General features: G+C 41.7%; 1 protein-coding gene across 1 annotated transcript in view; it reads left to right on the top strand.

Moving 5' to 3' along the window:
* The window catches only part of MCOLN2 (mucolipin TRP cation channel 2), a 54,245-nt gene that overhangs the window by 14,478 nt on the left and 15,053 nt on the right, over window positions 1–24,714 (top strand). The window contains exons 2-8 of the mRNA XM_059135703.1: window positions 2,940–3,099; window positions 9,163–9,336; window positions 11,302–11,455; window positions 15,721–15,796; window positions 15,900–15,996; window positions 17,781–17,880; window positions 23,522–23,634. Coding sequence (XP_058991686.1) covers window positions 2,947–3,099; window positions 9,163–9,336; window positions 11,302–11,455; window positions 15,721–15,796; window positions 15,900–15,996; window positions 17,781–17,880; window positions 23,522–23,634 — 867 coding nt within the window. The 5' untranslated portion in view covers window positions 2,940–2,946. The remainder of the gene's footprint in view (window positions 1–2,939; window positions 3,100–9,162; window positions 9,337–11,301; window positions 11,456–15,720; window positions 15,797–15,899; window positions 15,997–17,780; window positions 17,881–23,521; window positions 23,635–24,714) is intronic.

Below are 24,714 nucleotides of genomic sequence, written 5' to 3'. Positions count from 1 at the left end.
GGACAGGTAGTTGTGAGGCAAGGTATTTTTCTGAGAGGGTGGCCCTTTGGGGATCCCCGTCTCAATTTGAGGAGGGTCTCCTGTCAGATCGTGGGTGAGCTTTGGGCCTGAGTCCTGGCTCCCTCTTTCCCCTTTCCTGGGGCTGCAGACGAAGCCTAAGTGGGCATGAATGGCAGTGGGCTCCCACTTCTCCAGGATCCCACCAAGCTAGACTGGGAGTTCCTTGCTCTTAAATCATTCTGTGTTCTTAGAAACATCTTTATTATGTATATTTTTTTATTTTAATTTTAATTTTTTAATATTTTTTATTTTTTATAAACATATAATATATTTTTATCCCCAGGGGTACAGGTCTGTGAATCGCCAGGTTTACACACTTCACAGCACTCACCTTAGCACATACCCTCCCCAATGTCCATGTATTATATGTTTTTTAAATTGAAATATACTTGGTATATAACATTGTACAAATTTAAGGTATATAACTGAGTTGATACATTTATATATTGTAATACAGTGGCTACTGTAGCAATAGTTAGCTCCTCTCTCACCTCACAGAATTATCATTTCTTTTTGGCTGTGAGAATAATTAAGATCTTGTCTTTTAGCAAGTTTGATGTTTATAATACAACATTATTGTCTAGATTCACTATATTGTGCATTAGATCTCTAGGACTTACTGGTCTACATTTTACTCCTCAGTCTTTTACAGGTACTTCCTCCATCTGCCTCCCCAGAGTTGTATGGATTTTACCCAGCCTGTCTTTTCTCTTCTCTTTCTTTTTCTTTTCTGACCTTCTTTCTAACCTCCATCTTCTTCCCTTTGCCTTTCTCTTTCCTTCCCCCCCTCCGTCTTCCTTCCTTTTTCCTTCTTTCTTTTTTCCTTTCCTCCCTCTCTCCCTCCCTCCTTCCTTCCTTTTGCCTACACAGCAGGAAAATTCTAAATAATCTAGCCTACTCGTTATTCTGGAAATAGGAGATCTAAAAACCAATTTAAAGATAGAAAATTATTCACTGAGTATAAGTCTTAAATTAATCTTAAAATAAGCCTTAAAAGCGCTTCCCTTTTTAGTCTTATTATTTATTTATTTATTTTTACAAATTTTAAGTAGGCTCCACACCCAACATGGGGCTTGAACTCACAACTCTGAGATCAAGTGTCGCATGCTCTACTGATGAGCCAGCCAGGCAATGCCTCCCCTGCCCCCCTCCACCTTTAAGTCTTTAAAACTTGAGGTAGATAATGTAGATCTGAAGTCAGTATACAAATAGGTCATTTAGATATTTCAGGTGAAAAGATGCCCCCAAATGACCCCCAATTATAAAAATTCCCTAGAAATGGGTACCTTGAATGATTGGCTGAACTTAGTAAAATTTAATCCTTAAATTTACCATCAAGACACTTCCTGTTGTAAGAAGCACAAGACTAACTCAAACTAGCATAAACCCCAAAGAGTATTCATTAGCTTACATTGCAGGTCTTGGGATGAATGGCTGTAGGCACAGCTGGATCCAAGAACTCAAGTGTTATCATTAGGTTTAGAGTCTGTCTCTTGTCTGTTCTGTGTTAGCTCCACTCTCTGGCACGCTATTCTATGATGGCAAGGTGTCTTCCGCAAACTCCAGACTCACAGCCTTTCCTTTAAATCTGTGATCTCCAGGCTTTTTGATTATGTATCCAATGATAAAAGTCAAGCACCTGTTCTCAATGTGTGTATACCTACTTATAAATTGTATGTGATTATATATGACTGTTAGCCTATATGTTATATGAGTTAGTAGAGTTCAGATTTCTTTTGTTTCTTAGATAAAGAATAAAATAGGGGCACCTGGCTGGCCCAGTTAGTAGAGCATGTGACCCTTGATCTTGGAGTAGTGAGTTCCGCCCCCTGTTGGGCACAGAGTTTACTTAGAATAAAAAATTAAACTATAAACTTAATTTCTAAAAAAAAAAAAAAAAAAAAGAAGAAGAAGAAGAAGAAAACAGAAGTACTAATACTTTCTACACTGCCAGTGGATTGTTTTGCACACACAATTTGGCGATAGTTTAGTAGGCCTCTCTCCCATCAGATACAGTCACTGTCTTGAAACCACAACTCATTCTTTTGGGTCTAGCTTGAGTCACATGCCTGTTCCTGAGATCGGAGCCCTCAAAATAGTAAAAGCAAACTTTACTAATGTAAAGTGACACAAATACCTGACAAGGCATAACTAGATACTATTTTAAGTTTTTAAAGGTATTTACATTTTTGAACCTTATTATCATTAGTATATTATCAAAAAAGGGACATAATCATTTAGTACCACATTTTAGAACAAAGATTCTCTATTTTCATAGCAATTTATTTCTGTTAGTCCATACTCAGTTGCTGCGATTTCAGACCTGGTGTATCATGAATGTGTCCCTTCTAGTTTTTGTTAATATTCCAGTGACAGGTGAATGCTATATGTTAAGATACAGGAATTGATGAATCTTGCAAATAAAATACTATTCTTACACATTTTGACAGTGGCCATTTTGAACAAGATAGATAATTGTGTGGGAAGGCAAATGATGGAGGGTCCTGAATAATTTTCAAATTTCCAAAGAGAAGAGGATGTCACTGGTTGAAGGGAGAATTTTGCTTGTAAGGATGGGTAAAGAACATGAACAGAAAGTATTATTCAGAAACTTTCTTTTTTAAAAAAATATTTGAGAGAGAGAGAGAGAAAGAGAACGAACTAGTGGGGAGAAGGGCATATGGGAGAGAGAGAATCTCAAGCAGATCCCATGTTGAATGTGTAACCCAACACAGGTCTCTATCCCATGACCCTGAAATCATGGCCTGAACTGAAACCAAGAGTCAGACATTTAACTGATTGAGCTGTCCAGGTGCCCCTCAGAAAGTTTCTGATGAACAAGATGTTCTTTGTATTTAAAAATTGATCTTGTGTGACAGAAATGCAATGGCTCATCTTGATTCTGAGGTGAAAGAAGAATGCCTGAGGGAAGACCTGAAGTTTTACTTCATGAACCCTTGTGAAAAATACCGAGCCAGACACCAGATTCCTTGGAAGCTGGGATTGCAGATTTTGAAGATAGTCATGGTCACCACACAGGTAATTCATATTATCAGTTTGTTTGCTGTTTTTTTCCCCCTTATCCCAAGATGAAACTCTTTTCATGTGTTCCACCCTTGACTTTTGTTCTGAAAAGTCCACACTCGAGTTCATAGAACTGTGAAATTATGTTGACTCTGGAGTCAACACAATTTGGCGATAGTTTAGAAGGCCCCGTTAGTAGGCCTCTTTAGTAGATGGTAGGTTGAAGTTCAGTTTCAATAATGACCTTCTTTTAGTAAGGGATCCTGAGGTCATCTTCCCACAGGCTCTACAAATAGAGATAAATGGTAGGTCTATGTAATAGCAGATCGATATGGCAGTGGGGTGGGGTTCTGTATCTGAATGAGGCTACAGGAAGTTGCTCAATCCCAGGTGAATGTGTTCTTGAAATTTCTCATCTCCTTTCAAATACACTTTTGAAATTGCATTTTTGACTGTTTTGATTTGAGACTTGACAGAAGTCTATTTCCCTTCCATCAGTAGCTAAGTCGATCAGTGAATACTTACCCTTGGGCCTGTCAGGAGAGTACAAGGTCTACCTTGGGATCTTTGGTTGAATTTCTTGTTGTTGAGACTTTATCTCCAGGACCAAAACAGCCATCAGAGTTGTCATCTAATTTTTGAGACTGTGGTTTGGAAGCTGTTTCAGGGAGGCTCCTGTCTAGATAACTACATTTGAAATGCGTGCCCGTTCTAAAAACATGATCAGCCTGGGGTATTTGGCTCCCTTGGCAAATAATCATCTTGTTATCAGTGTAAAGATGTTGTTCATAAAGATGTTATTTCTGGAACACAAAAATAAAGACCTTTCTAAAAATAGCTTTGTGTAGTTTTAGAAATGAGAGGAGGTTCCTGTTGTAACTGAAGTTGCATCTTTCTCCTCTGATCATAAAGAAGTCTTTTCACTGAAAGACATACTTTCCATTACACCAAGTTTTAGGATAACCAAGTTGCTTTAAAAGAAACAACGAAGTTGAAAAAGAAAACCCAACAAAGTTGAGGTATAGGGACCCCGTTAAATGTATATGCTTGGCTTTTTCTGTTTAAACATCTTTTCATTTTAATTCTTGGGTTTGAAATTTCAATTCCGGCATCCTTGGCATCCTAGAAAGTAGGTACATTATTAGTCTTACTTGGAAGAAGGAGAAATAATGTCCCCTTTTTCATTTGGTTAATTGTAAGTGTTTCCTAATTTCTTCTCTAGCCAAATCAGCTTTCGGTTCAGCTTCTTGATCTATAAATGTTACCAAAACTCCACCTTATCTAGGCATAGAACATCCCGATCTTTGACTTACCTTCTTTGTTCTGAAGTCTACTAAATCTCATGGGTTCGTCCTTCAAAACTGTGTCTACTGTGCTTTACCATACTCACCATCTTCTCTCTCTAGCCCAGACTCTTATCTGATTAATTTACGATATGTCTGACGCATCTCCCATGCTGTGAGTCCTGCTGGGAATACAGCTGGGAATACGTCACTGCTGCTGAGAGGTAACCTAACATGTGGCATAGCATTTGCCATATGCCAGGCAAGGTGCTGTCCGCATATTCATTCATTTCATCCTCACAGCCCCCCTGTGAGGTGGGTCCGTTATTGCTCCCATCTTGTGGATGAGGAAATGGGACCAAAGAGAATAACTAATTTGCTTATGGCCATTCTGTTCATACGTGGTAGAGTAGGATTGGAGCCCTGTGGTCTGACTCTAGGGTCTGCACTCTTACCTTCAGATTGGTTTTATCCCAGGCATGGGTCTTGTCCTCCTCAGTTCGTGGTCTAGGAATACAGTCAAGTTTACGGGTCTGCTTCCAGACTTTGTCTTATGCCATCCTTCCTTGTCCACACCCACACCAGTGTGTTCAATGCTTATATCAAATGAATTTTTCTTAGAATATCTTCATTGGGTCACTCTCCTGCTCAGAATCTTTGGTGGTACCTGTTTTCCCACAGAAGAAAATCTTGACTGTGTACCTTGAAATTCAGATTTCCACAGTCTACTTTGACTTGCCTTTCCAATGGGTTTTCATTTATTTGCTCCCCAATCCCAGCCAGCTGGATGCACCCAGGGATTCTCATCCCTGCCCTGTTTGCTCCACCAAGTCTGGAGTGATTCTTTTTCTCCATCATCTTGCAGGTGCCCTTGGATGTCCCCCGCTGGTCTTTCCTGACCACTCCCCACATGGTTTTCCTGGGGACACTGCTACCTGTTGCTGTCTGTTTCAATGCTTTTGCTTTAAATAGACTACTTCTGGGGGGCACCTTGGTGGCTCAGTGGGTTAAGGCCTCTGCCTTCGGCTCTGGTCATGATCCCAGGGTCCTGGGTTGGAGCCCCATATTGGGCTTTCTGCTCAGTGGGAAGCCTGCTTCCCGCCCGCTGCCTGCCTCTCTGCCTACTTGTGATATCTGTCAAATAAATAAATAAATAAATCTTTAAAAAGTCTAAAAGATATAGTATAAATAATAGTCTACAAATATAGACTAAATAATGGTCTAAAACATAGACTATTTCTGGGAAATGATAATTTGCTTCTTGTGTGGGTACACCTTGTCTTCCCTCACAAAGTTGGGAGGGATTAGGTTCTTTCCTGCTGGAGGACCATTCTAATAAATTTTCCTACGTGGATGATATCTAATTGGAGCAGATTTGACAGATACCTTTCTTCCTTCTTTCAGATCCCACTTGTCCCTCTTTCTCTTTTTCTGTCTCTTAGCACTCCATCCTCAAGTCTAATGGGATGGGTGGCATTTTATCAGGGTTGATGAGGAGGAAACTTAAAAAAAAAAAGACATTCCTATTCTGCAGTAATTTATAATATTGAGGGAGGTGTCCACATACTTGTTCTACTTGTTCCTTCCCATTCTGTGTACATTATTAGAGTAGAATCTTGTTTTTTACCTGGTACAGAATATTTTCTCCTACACTGATTTCATAATAAGGTCTTACCTTCACGAAGTGCCAAAGTGCACTTAATGAGTAACTATTCTGTTTTCTATCATAGTCTTGGCAAATCTTAAGATCTAGTTAGTGGGGCAAGAGTGCATTCTTATGTCAACCATTAGGCCAAAACCATCATCTTATTCCATGGGGAATATTGGGTTCTGCCATAGCAGAAGGGGGACTTATGATCTCCTCCTGAGGGTCTCTCTTCTCTACTAACAGATGCTTTAAAAATCCCAACCCTGACATGATGCTGGGCCATATAGGTAGATCTTAGCTTGTTCTAGGAATGATGGAATGGAAGAAATTTCTTGTTTCTGTTGCCAGATGAAGTGGTTCCAAGCAGAGATTACAGCTTCATGTTCCCTCGTTCCGAAAGTTGAGCTGATAAGCTTTGAGTTTAAATAAGGTGGTAGCTTAAAATATCAGCAAATAGTATGCCACTTTCTTGGTCAAGTTATCCATTCCCCATTCACATTTTTTTGGTGTGGTTTTTTTGTTTTGTTTTGTTTTGTTTTTTCTCAAGTGTGAATGTGGAAGGAGTAGGTCGAATATCCCTGCTTCTAGAGTTAAATTTGCAGCATCTCAGAGAGGTAGTGGGGCCAGATGGTCCAGAGAAGGGATATGTAAGCCTAATAGACACCTCACTGACATTTTCTAGCTGTTCCAACTTGAATAAGTTCCCTAACTTCAGCTGCACATGTGTAAAATGGGATTATATTCATCAGTGGGTTCTGTATTTGACTCTGGCATTGTGATAGGCACTATTTCAGTTCCTAAGTGGGGAGGGGGATCCTATCCTTGCGGAGCCCAGTGTAATATCCCCCTCAGAGAGTGTTGGCAAATTAGATTTTATTAAAATTATAATTTTTGGCAAAGTCCCTGACACTCAGTAGGTAAGGGTTGTGATTCAACACCATGCAACTCGATCTTGCGCACATCGTATAATAAGCACTCAGCAGACTTTGACTGAAGAACTCAATTCATGTGTGTGTATACCAATTTTTTTTTTCATTTGTGCATCAGTATTTAATAAGGCCTTGAAACAATCGTATGTATTGGTTCCCTGGTTGACTTTTGGCTTTCAGAAAGCGACATGACCCTTTCTGGCATCTCCTACAGCTACCACTGACAGATGTTACATGCTTGGAAAACCTTTGGCTTCCAGTCGCTTGATTTCTAGCCCAGCTGGATGATGTGGGGTTTCTTATCTGGGTATTTTCCTTAGACTAGCTGGGATTTAACAATTGCTCAATCCTTTGACTTGGTATTTGAGGAATGTGACCTGGTGAGGCTCAGATGCTAGAGTGTCAACTAAGTCTGTTCTCAAACGGTAGTGGCCGTTCTCGAAAGCCAGCACCTAAATTCTTTTCTGTAAGAGTCCCAAAGCAGATTCTTCAACAAAGATAAATTGTATAGCACAATAGGGTGACTTTGGAGTTAGACCTGACTTTCATTCTAGTTAGGGGACTTAGGGCAATTTCATGGGGCTAAATCTCAGTTTCCACAAGCATAAAGTGGGGATTAGCCATAGTCACATCACTTAGAGTTGGTGTGTTAGTAACAGAGATAGTGCTTATAGTGAAGTTCCGTAAGCACCTGGAGTATAATAGTTGCTGAAAAGTGGTAGCTATTTTTTTTTAATTATTCAGCCTTTTCAAAGAGTCAGATAAAACTTAAAAGCTAAAAAATATAAATCATTAAAAATAGTATATATATTTGCATATGCAGATTCCCATGTGTTTCATCTGAAAGTGTCACTAGTTGAGGTCCGATCCAGTGCCATGGAGTCTCTCATAGCCAGCCGCGGAGTGACTACACATAGCAGAAACGCCACAGTCGTCTAGCTGGACCTGCTGATTTCACACATGAAGAAGCAGTCCCAAATTGCTTTGGAGACTTACCAGGATAAAGATTTAGGGCACAATTTTTGGACTTTTATTGTCTTATGAAGTAGATGAGGAGACAAAATAGGTAGATGGGGAAGGGTGTGTGGGACAGAGCTTAGAAAGGACTGACTTATCTTCTGCCATTACGTGTGTGTGTGTGTGTGTGTGTGTGTGTGTGTGTGTGTGACAGAGAGACAGACAGACAGACAGAGATTGTTAGTGTGTGTATAATTTCCTGGGTTTTTTTGGTACACATTTAGTGCCTGCTAATTTTCCCCACTTACTGGATTCCAAGATGGGCAGGAAGAATACATTCCCTCCTGGTAAAGGGAGACCTTGATGCCTGAGCTTGGACTAGGATACAGTGTAAGGCAGAGTAAGTAGTTTTATCACAATAAGGTGGGTGCTTACTGACAGTGAATGGGTTTGAACTCAGAATGGTAAAGCAAGCCCTGTAATTCTCTCAGGCGCTTTGATGCTATACATTTTGGAGCAGGATCTCCTAGGTGTAAATCTTATACAAAAGTTCTTGCAGAGGGGTGCCTGGGTGGCTTAGTGAGTTGGGCCTCTGCCTTTGACTCAGGTCATGATCCCAGGGTCCTTGGATTGAGCCCTGCATCGGGCTCTCTGCTCAGCGGAGAGCCTGCTTCCCTCTCTCCCTCTGCCTGCCTCTCTGCCTACTTGTGATCTCTGACTGACAAATAAATAAATAAAATTAAAAAAATTCTTGCAGAGCTGGAATCATTTAATTCCTTTGACAACTCTTACCTGTTAGTTGGAGTAAGTATCATATAGCTCACTTTTCAAAAAGCATCCTTAAAAGCTATATATAAAACATAGTTGTGGTTTTTAAAAATAATTGCAATTTCTAAATGTTAAATCAACAAAAATGACTTATTTTATTGAGTACATCAGTTTTTAAGACGATTAATTTGAAGCTGAAGTATACAAAAAATGGATTCTGACTTCACTGATTTGAATTTCTCCTTTTTCTCCTTCATTAAAGACCAGTAGGGTTGGCAGTCACTGGGAGTGGTAATTTTCTCTAATTTTACACTATTTTGACTTGGTGATGAGTTTAATGAGGATTTTCTTTGGGGGGACTTGTATTTGGACATAAATAGAGTCAGTAAACCCTGACTGAGGTTTCCAGGCAGGGGTTGATGATAATAAGAATGTATTTGCCTGCCCTGGTAAATGGAAAAATCACATCTTCCTATTTGATTTTCTTTTCTAGCTTGTTCGTTTTGGTTTAAGTAACCAGATGGTGGTTGCTTTCAAAGAAGAGAACACTGTTGCTTTTAAGCACTTGTTTTTAAAAGGCTATTCTGGCACGGATGAAGATGACTACAGTTGCAGTGTGTATACCCAGGAGGATGTCTATGAGAGCATCTTTTTTGCTCTAAGTCAGGCAAGTGTTTTGTTGTGAATGACCTACACTTTACAAATATGTTGATACTTGGTTGTTTTTAGCAAAAAAATATTATACATGTATTAAAATATTCTAATTTAAATTTTGCCTTGCCTGCCCAAAAAAGTTCATTTCTATTTCTCTAACTACATTTCCACATGATAGATTTTGCTTATTTAAGTTTCTTCTTCAAGATTTGTGTATTTTATTTATCCCTTTACACCCACTACCTTTGGGAGATTACTTTCCCCCAAGTTCAAATTGCCGAGAGGGGATTTATAATCTCAGAAGTTTTGATGAAGGAGATACCAAATCTATGACTCCAGTGTCTCAACATCGGTGTCTTAGCATTAATAAGCCGAACTGGATCTTAAGAATATGGAGGATAGGATATAGTTGTATCTAAGCTAGTATTGAGAAGCCAGATTGATAGGCCTGAAGAAAGCATTTAGGGGCGAGAAATCATTATTCTTCTTTTTTCTTTTCTCATTCATTCAAGAAATATTTGGGTGCCTACAATACACGAGATACTGTGCTAGACACTGGGAATGCCTCATGAATAAAATGGACAAAAGCCCTGTTCTTACAGAACTTCATTGTAGAGGAGAGAACCAGACAAATGAGAGGTGAAATGGATAGCACTGAGTGCTAGCTCCCCGAAAACACCACCAGGAAAACACGTTGATAAGCAAAACTGAGCTTATTGCTTACAGAGGTAGGGGAGATGGTCCCTGGATCCTTCTCCTTAGCTCCTTGGGTAAAGAGGGCAAAGTCCAAATACACATTTTGAAGACGACATAGGGTGGGTCTTTCAGTGTGAGGGGAGCTCAGTTAGAATTGGGTAAAGATAGGATGTAATAGTTTTGGATTAGAGGGCACAAGAAGGCGAGGGTTTTGGGGAGAGAGGCATGGTTTCAAAAAGTCTTGGATTTATTAGACTCAATCATCAAACTGATTATCTGCTTAAATGGGTTGGTTTGGATATTCCTGAAATGAACAGTAGGGTTATTTGTAACTTATGTTTCTGGGCAGTATTTTTCTGGTATGGGGCGCCAGGGTGGCTCTGTCGGTTAAATGTCCAGCTCTTGATTTCTCTGCCGGTCATGATCTCATCTTAGGGTCTTGAGCTCAAGTCCCAGTTGGGCTCCACTGCCACGGGTAGGGGTGGGCATGGAGCCTGCTTAAGATTCCACACCCTCCCCCTCTCAAAAAAGAAAATAAAAAGTTTCCCAGAATAGTAAAGTCATGTTAATGAAAGGTGGGAGCTAGGAAAGCCCTCTTAACCCTCTTAGTGCAGGCTGGCGAATGGTAAAGTCATTTGATGAGAGCCACTGTAAGTTCATATAAGCCAAGGCCAGTTGTGCTAATGTGAGCTGTGGGGAGTAGATGGCTTGGGTCTTCAGTGATGTGTCAGAAAGTGATGGTGCTGTGAAATAAAGCAGGGGAGGAGAAGGGCAGTGCCTGCGGGAGCCTGTGCGCTGGGGATGGATGTTTGCTACTTGCACGGTAAGAGAAGACCTCACCAGAGTGGTAATTTTTGACTCAAGATCTGAAGGGGTGAGCCCAGCAGATAAGTAACACAGGGTTCTAGGCAGGGGCAACAGCGAAGGCTCAAGCAGGAATGTGCCTGGCAAGCTCCAAGAAACGCCTGGAGGCCAGGGTGGCTGGGAAGGTGGGGCTTGGCACCAGGAGACAGTACTCTGCTGTGAGGCCACAGCACCCCGGCTTTGGCCGTCACTGCAGTGGGGTGGGGGAGGGGCATCTGTCAGCATGTTTACGTTAGCGTCAGACAGTGTGTTTCCTGCCCAACCATGAGAAAATTACCTTGTGGTATTTTACACAGGGGAGTTCTGTTGAAGGATTGATAGAAACAATTTAAAATAGCTAAAAGTGTATTCCATATACTGTAACTTCTGATGAGATCCTTAAAAGCCTGTATTATTTTTATTTAACTATTTTTAACAGTATCGTCAACTAAAGAACATATCCCTGGGGACCCTTGGTTATGGAGAAAATGAAGACAACAGAATTGGCTTAAAAGTCTGTAAGCAACATTACAAGAAAGGGACCATGTTTCCTTCTAATGAGACACTGAATATTGACAGCGACATTGAAAAAGGTAACACACAGATAATTTCATTATATATTCTTATGGTCTTCTGTGGAAAGAACAAACATCCCCTCATGTGCTGATGACACAAATGGACCCATGTTGCTTTTGTGACAGCTAACTTCATTGAGGCTTGAATATATGCCTGCAAAGGGCTTTGCCTCAGGGAGCTGCAGGTCTACTGAGTTAGGACTGGGGAGCATTTTTGGAACTTCTTGTACCACTCAAGATTATTGGGGATTGAGGTAAATGTTTGTTGAGGTTTTTCCTCAACAATTGGGCTTTTGAAAAAAAAAAAGAGTCTATTTATAAATAATGTATGTTAAAATGCTTGGTACTCTTGAATTATATGTTAACCACATTAATGTTCTACAAAGATAAATTGGGGTTAGCAACTCATTTTCTCTTTGAGGAAGTTGTTTTGCAAAAAGTTAATATCTAATCAAGTAGAAGTATTTTGTGCCACTCTGTTAAGAATTTAAAAACACTGTATGTAAGTGCAAAGTGGTTGACTTAAGGCTCTGGGGGTTTTGCCATTCATTCAACAAATCTCTGGTGTAGAACCTGTCATGCCCAAGTCACTTCCTGTTTCATGTACTGGGGTTCTGTACTACCAAGATTCATCATCATGACTCCTCAAGAAGCTAACAGTTCAGGAGTGGTGGGGGGGGGGGTCCTAGGAGCAGTTTAAATGTGGAATAGTTTTATTAAGAGAGCATCACACAATGCATTTGACGGTACTTCCTATAATCCCATCTTACACTTTGGTAAAATAATCAAAGAACACATCTCTCAAATAGAGGTTCTGAGTCTGTTTCCACAAGCTGCCCACTGAGAATCTCTTCATGAGTCAGTGTGTCCCATGCTCTTAACCCTGAAAGAAGCAGCCCTTAAGCAGCACCACCAAGGGTCACAGGGTGCTTTGAGAGGTCATCTAGGTGTCTGCAGTGTGGTTCTGTGGTCAGCAGCCTTGAAGTACCTCTTGTCCTCTTAAAAACATGCTTACAACTATTTTTCCAGTGATTCTTACATCATTTTTCTCAACTGATTTTTCTTGGAAAATCGATTAAAGAAATGTGGCCAGAGTCAGTGTCAGTGGCTGCGTAGGACAGGTAGTGCCAGAGAGTAGGATTTCTTACCTGAACCCCAGGCAGTGGTGTCCTTGTTTGTTTTCCTTCTATCAGAATCTGGAATAGTTTTAACCAAATGGAGAGAAGTTGGTTATTACTTTGACTTTATTTTAAGAGAGATGAGCAAGTTAATTGTATTTTTGACTTAGGAAATGTGACTCATCAAAGAGAACCCTTTGACATATCTATTGAAAAGATGTAAAGAATACTCTTAGAATGCCTTATACTGGATCTTAGACTTTTTTCTCAGATATGTTGGAGGAAGCCTGCACATGATGGGAATAGGGGTTGGTGGGGTGTTACAGTTTATGTGGGTGAACTAGCAGAAGCTGTTCTAGATTACCTATGCATGAATTTTGCATCATCTTTGTTATTAAGAGTTATCCTTCGGTATGCTAAATGCAGAGGTCACCATCCATGCCCACTTCCTTGGCGGGTCTCTATTTAATTGCATGATGAAATGTGCCCTTCAGGGACGCCTGGGTGGCTCAGTTGGTTAAGCAGCTGCCTTCGGCTCAGGTCATGATCCCAGCGTCCTGGGATCGAGTCCCACATCGGGCTCCTTGCTCAACGGGGAGCCTGCTTCTCCCTCTGCCTCTGCCTGCCATTCTGTCTGCCTGTGCTCTCTCTCTCTGATAAATAAATAAAATCTTTAAAAAAAAAAAAAAAAAAAAGAAATGTGCCCTTCAAGCTAGAGTTTCCCTTAAGTCATTCTATGGGCATATCATTCTTCTAGATCTATAGCTTTAGAGTTTACCCTCATTGGGGGGACTGTTATAAATTTCTCTTTTTAAAAATGTTTTTACAGGGGCACCTGGGTGGCTCAGTGGGTTAAAGCCTCTGCCTTCAGCTCAGGTCATGATCCCAGGGTCTTGGGATCAAGCCCCGCATGGGGCTCTCTGCTCCGCAGGGAGCCTGCTTCCTCCTCTCTCTCTGCCTGCCTTTCTGCCTACTTGTGATCTCTGTCTGTCAAATAAAAAAATAAAATCTTTAAAAAAAAATGTTTTTACAGCATTTAGATTGCTATCATTTTACTACAGTAGTGCTTTGTCTTCTGTGACACAGATTTTGAATTCATGTTCTCATTTCCACATGTTCTCAGCCTGAGACTTACGAGCATTTCGTCATTTTCCCTGTTGTTGTAAGAACATGTAAACTCTACCTTCCCTTTATCTCTAAGAGCATCGTTATTTCATTTGCTGGAGTATTCTGCCTTGTAAATGAGATTCTCTGAGTGCTGAGGCTGCTACACTAATACCAGTTCGTTCTGTTTGAGGTTTGATGTTTTATTTAAGGCTTTTGCTGTCCTTAAATAAAAACCCAAAACCCAGTGCTTCGATTTTATTGCCAAAAGGTGCTTGGTGTCCTCATTAGCAGTGACTGTAACACAAGATCACCCAGATCTCAGAGAGTCTTGAATGTGCATTTAGAGGAATGTAACTCCATATTTAGAATTACAAGACTTGAATAACCAAATAGACTTTTACAAGATGAATTTTACATAAAGTATAAAATTAACAAATGCTATGATATTTCTCTGAATCTAAGGTGCCATTAACATTGTTAAATATAAGTATAAATATTAAAACTCTTCTGTTTCAGAGGTATTCAAAAGTGAAAAAAAATATCTTAGAATGAGTGAAATACAGGAAAAAGAGACCTTGGACAGAATGTGGCACATAGATTTTGAACATGTTCCTTCTCTTTTCAAAATCCAGCCACTTAAATCACTTTAAATGTTTTATTTTCTTTTACTTTGTCTTCCAATAAGAATGTGAGACGTGGAAGGACCTTAAAAATCATCAGTTTGGCTTTTACTTTACATCTGACGAAACTGGTGTTCAGTCAGGCGAGGTGGCTAAGTCGAGGTCATGTCCTGTTTAGTGATGGGAGTCATTGCTACTCCAGGCGCAGCAGGAGAAGATGCTTAAAGAATCAGCCATCAAGTCTACCAAGGTTCTCAAGAACCTCCTGGGTACTAGACACTGCCGCAGCCCCAACTTCTCCATTCCAAAGGCAGCATGAAGGGGCAGCAACAGCCTCGGCAAGAGTCAGCCAGGCTGGCTTCCCCCTGTTCTGTGTCAGGGCTTTGTGACCTTGAAAAGCATTCACCATTTCTAGACCTCCTTGCTTTCCTGCCAAGGTGTTGAGCTACCCAAGGACGAGACTATTTTTATGGGAGGCTCTTAGAATTGTTCTTTTATAGTTTACAGCTCATAACTTGCTTTTACTTGAGTAAAACCTAAGTTCCTTTCTTTTCTCTTTTTTATTTTATTTTATTTTTGGGTTTTGAAAAAGCATCAGACTTAACAGAAAGGTTGCAAAATAGCACAAAGATTTCCTGGTATACTTTTCATCTAGATTTTACAAAGGCTAACATTTTACCACTTTTGTTTTATCATTCTTCCAATGTATAAATATTTCTCCTGAAATGTATGAGAATAAGGTACAGACTTGATGTCTCTTTACCTCTAAATACTTCAATATGCATTTCCCCTAGACAAGAACATTCTCTTACATAACCACCATACAGTGCTCAAAAGCACCAGGGAACCTGGATACAGTACTGTAATCTCCAAACCCTATTCACATATCACCCATTGTCCTGTTCTTTACAGAAAAAGAAAACTGCCTGCGCATCCCCCTCCCTCCCACCATCGCCATGGGCCCTCCCCACCCCCTGGCACCTCCCTGGGCCAGGATCACATAATACATTTACTTGTCAAGTCACTTTAATCTCCTTTAATCTGGAGCAAAATGAAATTCCTGAGCACTTTTTTTTTTTTTCAATGACCTTGACATTTTAAAAGAGTAGAATGTTCCTCACCTGGGTTTTTCTATTTCTTTATGACTTGATGGAGGTTATTATGCATTTGCGGGGAGAATACCACATAGCACGTTATTTCAGGAGGTTCATGATGTCTCTTTATCCCATTACTGGTGATGTTAACTGTGATTATGTGGTTAGGGTGTATCTCCAGGTTCTTCCCTTTCAAGTTACAGGTCTTGTTACAATGAATACGGATTTTGTGGGAAGATACTTTGGAACTTTTAAGTGTCCTGCTTCTCAGCACACCTAGCCCCACTACTTATAGCATTTGATTGTTGCCTGAAACAATCCTTCTTGTTGTTTCATTGCTCTAGACTGTGTTCACTTAGACCTCTCCAAGTCCCCTCAGGACTGGAAGAACTCGTCATTCTTCAGACTGGAATTTTATCGGTAAATATGTTTTTCAATCTCATTTCCCAGGAGACAGGGGTGGGGAAGCAGAGTAGGAGAGTAAGACTATGACAATTTATACCTTGTAATATTTCTTATCCAGGCTCTTACAAGTTGAAATTTCCTTTCACCTCAAAGGCATTGACCTACAGACAATTCATTCCCGAGAGTTACCAGACTGTTACGTCTTTCAGAACACGGCAAGTGTCTTGTCATACTAAAGGTTTTTATTATTTTTCTCTACTCCTATTGCAGATGCCAAAACTAAGTTTCTTTCTTTTTCTTTTTCATTTTATTTTATTTTTTGGTTTTGAAAAAGCATCAGACTAACAGAAAGGTTACAAAATAGCACAAAGATTTCCCCCTATTGCAGATACCAAGTGGAAAACACACCAGCCTCTAAGAGATGTGTTAGGGGTAGTTGTGTTTAAAACAACTTAATGACACTTTCTAGTGCTGTTGGTCCAGAGACCATTCCTTGGGAAAATGAACCAAACCCTTTCCAACATTTTAAAACCAGAAATTTTCAAAATTAGCTTTAACCTAGTACTCCCATAATATATTAGGGAAAAAAAGTTGATGACAAGTGTTTTGAGTGTTTCTGATGTTTCTGCTACTTTCAGAGGAAGATCTTTGCAACTGTTATAGCAAATGTTTTCAAACCCCTAGGCAGAAAGTGCTCCCTCTCTCCACTTGATCTGAGGGCCAGTCTGCAAAGGATTAGTTGTTGTTTTTTTTATTTTGAGGGGAGGCACGTGCACTAGAGGAGAGTGTACGCTTCTGTGGGGAGAGTAACTGGCCCTCTCGTTCCTTGAACGTTCCCTCTTACCCTCCCTCTTTCGATCCCGTTTATAGAGGGAAAAACCAAAGGCTAAGCCAACAGTTGTCTGACCACCCTTTAGCAATTCAGAGGAGTGCTCTGTTCAACAACAGCCAGTCAGTATGGAATGAGTGCCCCCTACGCACCAGACACGGCCACAATGTCAGGGTGCAATGGTCCTCAGGAAACTTACAGCCTAGTGGAAGAGCTTGCCTGGAAAACACGTACACAAAGAAATAAAAGTAATTCTAAATCTTGACATGTGGTGAGGAAGAATGTCTCTGGCACAGAGGAGTATGATTAATCTCCCTGGGGTGTCCTACATATTACAGAACACAATGCAAAAACCCCCAGTACTCACAGTCAGAGAGCTTGTAGAGCTGCATGTGTAGGGGATCAGTAATGAAATCCACAGGTGCCCCAGCATCTCGCCCCATGAGCCACACTCCTTGTAATCCAAGAATATCCCTCCAACCAAACAAGAGGCTTGAGAATTAGACCTGTGAGCCCCACTTCAGGGCCTGTGGCCTGTGAGAACACCCCCACTAACCCTGGCGCATGCACAGCCTCGTCCTCCCTCGGGAAAGCCCCCCAAATACTGCTCTCAAGCCTTAAGATCTTCTGCTCTTCCACTTGTAAACAACATGACTGAAATATAAGTGGAAGGTTGAGGCTGTTTGGAAATCTTAAATTCAGCCTGCAGCCTGGGAGCAATCTTTGTCACTTCTGAAAGCATTGTAGCATTTGAAGCAAACAGAAAAATAATTTCCATCCTAGCGTAGACCTAACATTTCATTCCCAAAGGACTAAGTTGAAGCAAATGCTTTTAAATTCCAGTCGGTATAGTAAATGAGATCAGTGTGTTCTCTTGTCAAAGACTGGTGAATCTTGGTTTTGTTCCGAGGACTGGTTAGTTGTTATGCTCTCAGATTTCTCTGAACCCGAATGTGATTGATTATAACTGCACGTGTTCACCTTTTGGGCCCTATTTCTTCATTAGTAACAGAAACGTGGGAAGGAATCATGTGACGAGGGCATTTTCATCAGTATCATTGTTCTGGAATCCGTGTGCTGTGTGAATGCCAGTGGTGTTTGAAGCAGAGTTGCTCCAGTGGGCCATACTTTCTGCTGGGCAGTAACCTTGCCGTGCATTTGTGTCTCCAGATCACCTTTGACAATAAAGCTCACAGTGGCAAGATCAAGATCTATTTTGACAGTGAAGCTAAAATTGAAGAATGTAAAGACTTGAACATATCTGGTTCTAGTAAGTATGTCACCTCCTTGCTCACGATGGATCATGGACAATTTTTGACACCTTATTTTGGGATTGGGGGTATTTAAGTGGGGTGATGGGAAGAAAGAGCTCCAGAAGACTCTTGAGCATTCAGTCCTATGCGGTATATCCTAGAGCTTTGCCTTTTTGTTCAGCAGGTGCTGACTGCACACGTCTTAGGAGAGGCCGTGTGTTCCCAGTCCTTAGGACCCATGTCTAGAGCCAGACTGCCTGGGTCTGGGTCTTGATTCTAGTCACTATGCATGTGATCTTGAACAAATTACTTAACCTCTCTTTTTCTTAGTACCTTTCTCTATAAAGTGAGGGTGATGATAGTACCTACCTTCCAGGATGTTGAGTATTAAATGAATCGCATCAAGGAAAACACCCAAACCATGAGTCGGCACACAGTGATTGCTAGGCACTACGGAAAAAGAAAGGAAATGCCTCAGGAGAGAGGTTGACATGCCGGTGAAATCTAAGTGGTGGAGGTAAAAAGGGTTGAGGATGAAGAAGCAACGGTTAACTTTGGGGCAGGGCGAGGAAGAAAAACCAGCAGTGGTTTTTGGAGAAGGTATGCTTTGAGCCAAGCATTTGACAATGGACCGAGATCAAAACCTCGGAGGTCAGAGAGCAGCCTCTACAAACACTGAGTGGTTTACTCAGTTGTTGCTCAGAAGACCCCTCTTCATCCACAGGTTAAAATGGGTTATGTGGGACTTCTTAATGAGGTGGTCCTGATGGTGTTCATAGTGGATCGTCAGTAGTAATACATAATGTATTACTAATTTCAGAAGTCAAATTTTTTTTTTTTTTTAAGATTTACTTATTATTTGAAAGAGAGAGGGAGAAAGCATGAGTGAGTGGGTGGGAGGGAGAGAGAGAGTCTCAGGCAGACTCCCCGCTGATCACAGAGCAGGGCTCATGCCCTCAACCCTGAGATCCTGACCTGAGCGGAAATCAAGACAAGCAGAAATCAAGTGACTGAGCCACTCAGGTGCCCCAGATTGTCAGTATCTTTTCCATTAAAAAATAATAATAAAATTTTTTTTTTTTTTTTTTTTTGAATCAGAGATAGAGTAAGCACAAGCAGGGAGAGCAGCAGGCAGAGGGAGAAGCAGACTCCCCGCTGAGCAAGGAGCCTGATGTGGGACTCTATCCAGGACCCTGCAGTCATGACCCGAGCCAAAGGCAGACTTTAGTGGGCTGAGCCACCCAGGTGTCCCTTGTCAGTATTTTTTAATTTACCAGTTTTGTTGAAGTGAATTTGCCTTTGATCAGATTATTAGAACCAAAGAAAATGTAAAATACCTGTGGTTTTTTTAAACTGTTTTAGATTTATTTTAATCTAGATTTGTGTGTGGTCCAGGGCTGTTTGGTTATATAATATATCCCAGTGATTCTGAAGGTTTGGTTTTAGTATTTCCATTAACTGACTCAAGGCTCTGATCAGCATAGACAGTTTTAGTTTCTTTCTGTTTGAAAGTGGTTCCTATTTCCCAGCAGAGATACCCCCCGCCCCCGCCCAAGAAACACATAGATCACATGCATATTTGGCAAGTCCAAGTGGAGATTCAGCTATTTAATGTGAGAAAAGCTAACCGTTGTCGCACATGAAATGTGGTTTGGAATAGTCATTCTGATCGAAGGAATTAGTGGGTCAAATGTGTTGCCAGAACCTGGTTTCCTTTACCCCCACAGGGCTGCTAAGATGTTGGGGAGTTTTTGGTGCCTGTTCTCAGAAGAGAAGAGCTCTGGCTCCCTTCTGTGGCCAGTGAGGAGAAACACAAACCTCACAGCCCACTGAGTAGAAACATGAACATTCATCTTTCTCCCAGACCTGTGTCCTAAGTAACCAGATTCTGTTACTAAGAGAATATGAATTTTACATGATGTGACGTGAAAACCTTAAAAGCTGAAGTTTGGAAACCAGCTTAGGAAGTGGATTTCCCCCCCCCCCCCCATCTATGGAAGCTGTCTGGTGGATGGATTGAAAGTGGGAGAAAGGCAAGGGTGACATCTGGTGGGATCTATGTGCTATTTCCAGAAAGTTCTGAGGCTCCTTCAAGTCTATATTCGTACCCTGAAGTTTATCTTTTCCTCTTGTCATTACCTGTGTTATCTCAGGAAGAATGATGAGGGATCGTCCATCTTCACACACAAACCTCACGTTGCCTTTTATGACTTCTAATACCCATCCCCAAGCGTGCCACTCATCTTCACTTTAACTGGATTTTATAAACATAGGAAGGAGAGTATGAGGGGCTGAAGACGGTAGGGACTGGTGAGCAAGATCCCCCACTAAGGGGTGATTTCCCAAGTGTCACAGGGAAAGAGCAGTTAGCAAGCAGGGGAAGCCCTGGGTTAGAGGCCCTCAGGTGGAAAGTGGCAGTTAGCACAGGACTCTTCAGGACCTCCAGGAAGAGGGGCGGTGTGTACGACTTCCCTAACCAGGCTGGCAGGGGCATCTCTCTGGATTAGTGTTTTATAACCAAAATTTAAGAAATGTTCCTGTGGCAGGAATATAGATTCAATGGAGTAAGAAAACAATTGCAACGTTCATAAAATCCGTTTTTTTAGCACACCAACTAGTCTTTTCAGTAGATAAAAATTAAAACAGAATATGAGAGAGAGACAGATAAACCAGGAAATGGGCTCTTTTTTCAAAATTTTTTATTTTTTAAGATTTTTTAAGATTATTTGAGAGAGAGAGCGGGGGGGGGGGGAGGGGCAGAGGAAGAAGGAGAGCATCCTAAGCAGACTCCGTGCTGAGTGTGGAGCCCAACACGGCTCGATCTCGTGACCCTGAGTTCATGACCTGAGTTGAAACCAAGATTTGGACAAACTGAGATCAGACATTTAACCAACTGTGCCACCTAGGTGGGTGTTGACATATAACTATGTCATACACCTGAAACAAATATTACACAGTATGCTAACCAACTGGAATTAAAGAAAAAAAAAAAAGGTGTCTGAAGCTAATATGACAACAAGAAGAAGAAGAACAAAGCCTGAATATGAGATTGGTTTGTCTGTTAGGGTGGGTGGTTTATCCTTCTAGATGGGGCCTCCATTTGTAAATAAGACCCAACACAAGTAATCATAGAGATTTTGTTCTGGTTATGCGCCAGCAAGGAAAGTACTAGATGCTGTCCTTGTGTTTCATCAGGTTTTCAGGCCCATCTTCCCAAGCACTGTACCTATTCCCTCTGTCCCATCCCAGGCAGGCAGACAGACAGACAGACATAGATAGATAGACGGATTGGAAGGAAAGAAGGAAAGAAAGTCTTGGGTTCTGGTTATGTTATGTCGTTACCTACCCATCAGATGATATCTCAAGAGAACTAAAACTTCATAGTTACAAAACGGCCATAAGTAAATGTAAGTGCTAGGTGCTAGGTGCTGTTCTAACGAGCACTTGACGCGGATTATTTCACCTAGTGTCCTGACAGCCCATGAAGAAGGTACAGTAGGCTCTGTTTTGTAGGGGAGGCATCTAAAACTTCGCAAGGCTCAGTAATTCGCTCAGTGAACTACATTTCCTAGCTGGTTCTGCTCATAACCCACAGGATGAGCTGTTTTGCCCTCAGACTGACTGGCCACTGTTGCTCATGCCCTTGAATTATTAAATCCATGGATACTTGGTCTTTTTGTTAAAGGCCTTTTTTGTAGAGGGCTCTGCTTTCTAATCCCCCCGCCCCCCCGGAGTGCCCCACTGTAGGTCGCCTGTCTTCAGTGCTATTCTCTTCTCCCTTGGCCCTTCTCAGTCTACTTCCTAAGCTCAGCTCCTCCCACAGTTCCCCACCTTGCGGCCCCTCCTCCCGTCCTTCCTAGTCCCTGTTCCCCTCTGTGGTCTCAGTGGCTGTGTCTGCACCCATGGCTTTAACTGCCACCAATTTGTCCTCTCTTGTCGTGAACGTCCAGACTGAGCTCAGTTTACTCAAGACAGAAAATCGGGAGTCATTCTTGGATGGTCCTTTTCTCTTACTGCTTAGGTCCCTCTGGAGACCTTGTCTCTCACAGCTCTGTGCCTTCTCTCCCTCTGCATGTAACGAGCTCAGACCTACATGGGTTCTAACTTGGGTTATGCAATAGTTTTCTCATGTTCTGGAGGCTTTGGAAGCCTCTGTAAGCATCCTGAAGCATCGGGAAAGCACAGACACCGTCGTGTTGAGCAAATGTATGTGGTCCCTGCTCCCTAGCTAGAGTCAGTCATTTGGTGGGGAAGATAGACCGACCAGTGATATCCAGTAGGAAGCACTGGAAATGCTGTTCTTTCCCTGGGGCTCTTCCAGGGGCTTTAATCTATGAACTTGTTTCATCCTAACAACTGCCCTGTGGTGGAGGGGTTTTTGTTTTCCTACTTTTTTTTTTTTTTTTTTTTTGGACGAGACATCTGACGCAACTTCCCCAACGCTCCACAGCTTCTGAGTGCAGACCTGAGATTCAGACCCAGCTCATTAGGCTCCCGAGACTGTCTTTGCTGTTTTGCCCTGTCTCTGGGCCCCTTGATGTGCTGTCTTGGAAAGTGTGTGTACTTGTGCACAGTGCTCTGAAAGAGTATAAGAGGGGGCTGATACGGATGGGAATCTAGAGAATTCTCTTCTGAGGAGGAAAATATTTCATCTCAAACCCAAAGCTGAAAAAGAAGAATTTAACTTGAGGGGTGGGAAGGGCCCTGCTCCAGGCAGAGGGATCAGCCCTTGCAAAGTCCCTGAGGCAAGAGAGGAAGGAAACCTGATAGGAGTGGGGACAGAGGAACAACAGTGTGGGCTCAAGGTCGAGAAGGTGGGGAGAGAGGAGGGACAGGTGCCGAAGCTGCAGGAATGGGCAGGGGAAGAGGCGTTGGGAATGCGGCCATCAGGTCTCAGAGGAGCTGGGGTTCCAGGTGCATATTCCCGCAGTAGACTACCCTGTGCTACAGTGAATTCCACCACAAAAATGTGTTGTTGTTACTTCCGTTCCAAGGGGCTCTTTGCCCCATGTGCAGAAGCAGCTCATTGGATTGGCATTATTTACTAGTCAGGTACAAAGTAAGGTTGAGAAGCAGAAACAAGATTCTGAGGAGTGGTGTTTTAAATTGGTCCCTCACGGGCGCCTGGGTGGCTCAGTGGGTTAAAGCCTCTGCCTTTGGCTCAGGTCATGATCCCAGGGTCCTGGGATTGAGCCCTGCATCAGGCTCTCTGCTGGGTAGGGAGCCTGCTTCCCCTGCATCACCGCCCCTCCCCCGCCTACTTGTGATCTCTGTCAAATAAATAAATAAAATCTTAAAAAAAAATTGTTCCCTCATAGATGGAGAACTTGGTGTTTTTGCTTTTATGAAAAAGAACTCAAGAGTATGTCCCTTTTGCCTCTTTTGAGTAGAGCCCAAATGGACCACCCTCTGTTGAGTTCTAGCCCATTGGAAATATTTTTAGTACATGTAGCAGAGAGTTTATATGTTTTTAAATGTACAGTTCTTAACATCAGGGAATGTTTTACCTTATGTAAAGACTTCTGAATGAATGCAGTGTGATTTGTTTCTGATGTTCAAGCATTTATCATTTGAACTTCTCTTCAGACTGCCATTCTGTTTGGAAATTATTACCAAGTAACATGAATTTGACATTTGAATTCTGTTTTTGTTCCTCAGTTCAGAAAAATACTCAGTATGTCCTGGTGTTTGATGCATTTGTCATTGTGATTTGCTTGGCGTCTCTTATTCTGTGCACAAGATCCATTGTTCTAGCTCTCAGGTTACGCAAGGTAAGTGTGTGTTCAAGTGTTCTCTCTCCCTTCTTGGCCTCCGCCCTGTTTGTCCAGACAGTGGACCCTTGATGTTGGGTCATCCTGCCCTTTCTGGAGCTCTCAACTAGATTGGATTCCTTTGAATGATCGCTGCCCGCCCCCCGCCCCCCAAGGCATTAATCAACCTGAGGTCTGGAGGGTGAGTTAAGGGCTCCTGACATGTCTGGTGGGATCAGATAATTATCCTGCTTAAAACTGAGCTACTAGGCACAAGTGCACAGTGGTGAACTCTCAAGCTTTTGAATGTTTCCAGAATAAATGAGAGACCCTTTTAAATTCAGGAGCGATCTTAAAAAACAGTAATAGCATGTGTGGGTTTCATCTTTTGTCTTTAAATCAGAGTTCATTTTGACAGGGAGGCATGGCAAATGGGTTATAATGAAGCATAAAATACTTTATTCTATTTTTATAAATAGTTTAAAAATTCTCTCCTGAGTTTCATTTTACTTTTTTACCCTCCAAGTTCTCTAAAATGTATACTTCAGCTTCCCACAAATCTTATTCTGGTTTGTGGCACATAATTAAATGCAGCCTGGGGTCAGGGGAAAAAGGAACTCATCTGTTCTGGATACCATTTGGAGCAAGAAAATAGTCTACATTCTAGTTTTCTTATTCTTGACCTTTGTTGACTTATATTGTAAATATCCACTTCTCCTGCCTGTCCCCCAAGTCTCTTGACATTCTGAATCCAAGGTCAGGGTCCTGGGTCTGCCAGAGTTAGGGGCCATATCATTGAGAGTCATCCTGACTCCCACCATCATGTACACACATTCTGGAGCCAGGCTGCTGGGTCCAGACCATGGCCTAGCCTTTCTGTGCCTCTGTTCCCTCTTCTGGAGATAGGCCTGATTCATGGGGTTGTCAGAATGAATGAGATGGTAACAGGTAAAATATTGGGAATGTCCTGAGTGTTATGTATTATGACAGGAGTCTCTTGGCATTAGAGCATAACCCTTTGATGTGTGAGTTAACTTAGCAGGTACTGAAATGCTGACTTATAGCTTTGGTAGGTTATAGGAGAAAGTGGGGGCCATAACC

Source organism: Mustela lutreola, chromosome 10, assembly GCF_030435805.1.
Source record: "Mustela lutreola isolate mMusLut2 chromosome 10, mMusLut2.pri, whole genome shotgun sequence".
NCBI lineage: Eukaryota > Metazoa > Chordata > Mammalia > Carnivora > Mustelidae > Mustela > Mustela lutreola.
The sequence above is the reverse complement of the archived record's forward strand: the minus strand, read 5'-3'. Positions and strand labels throughout refer to the sequence as shown.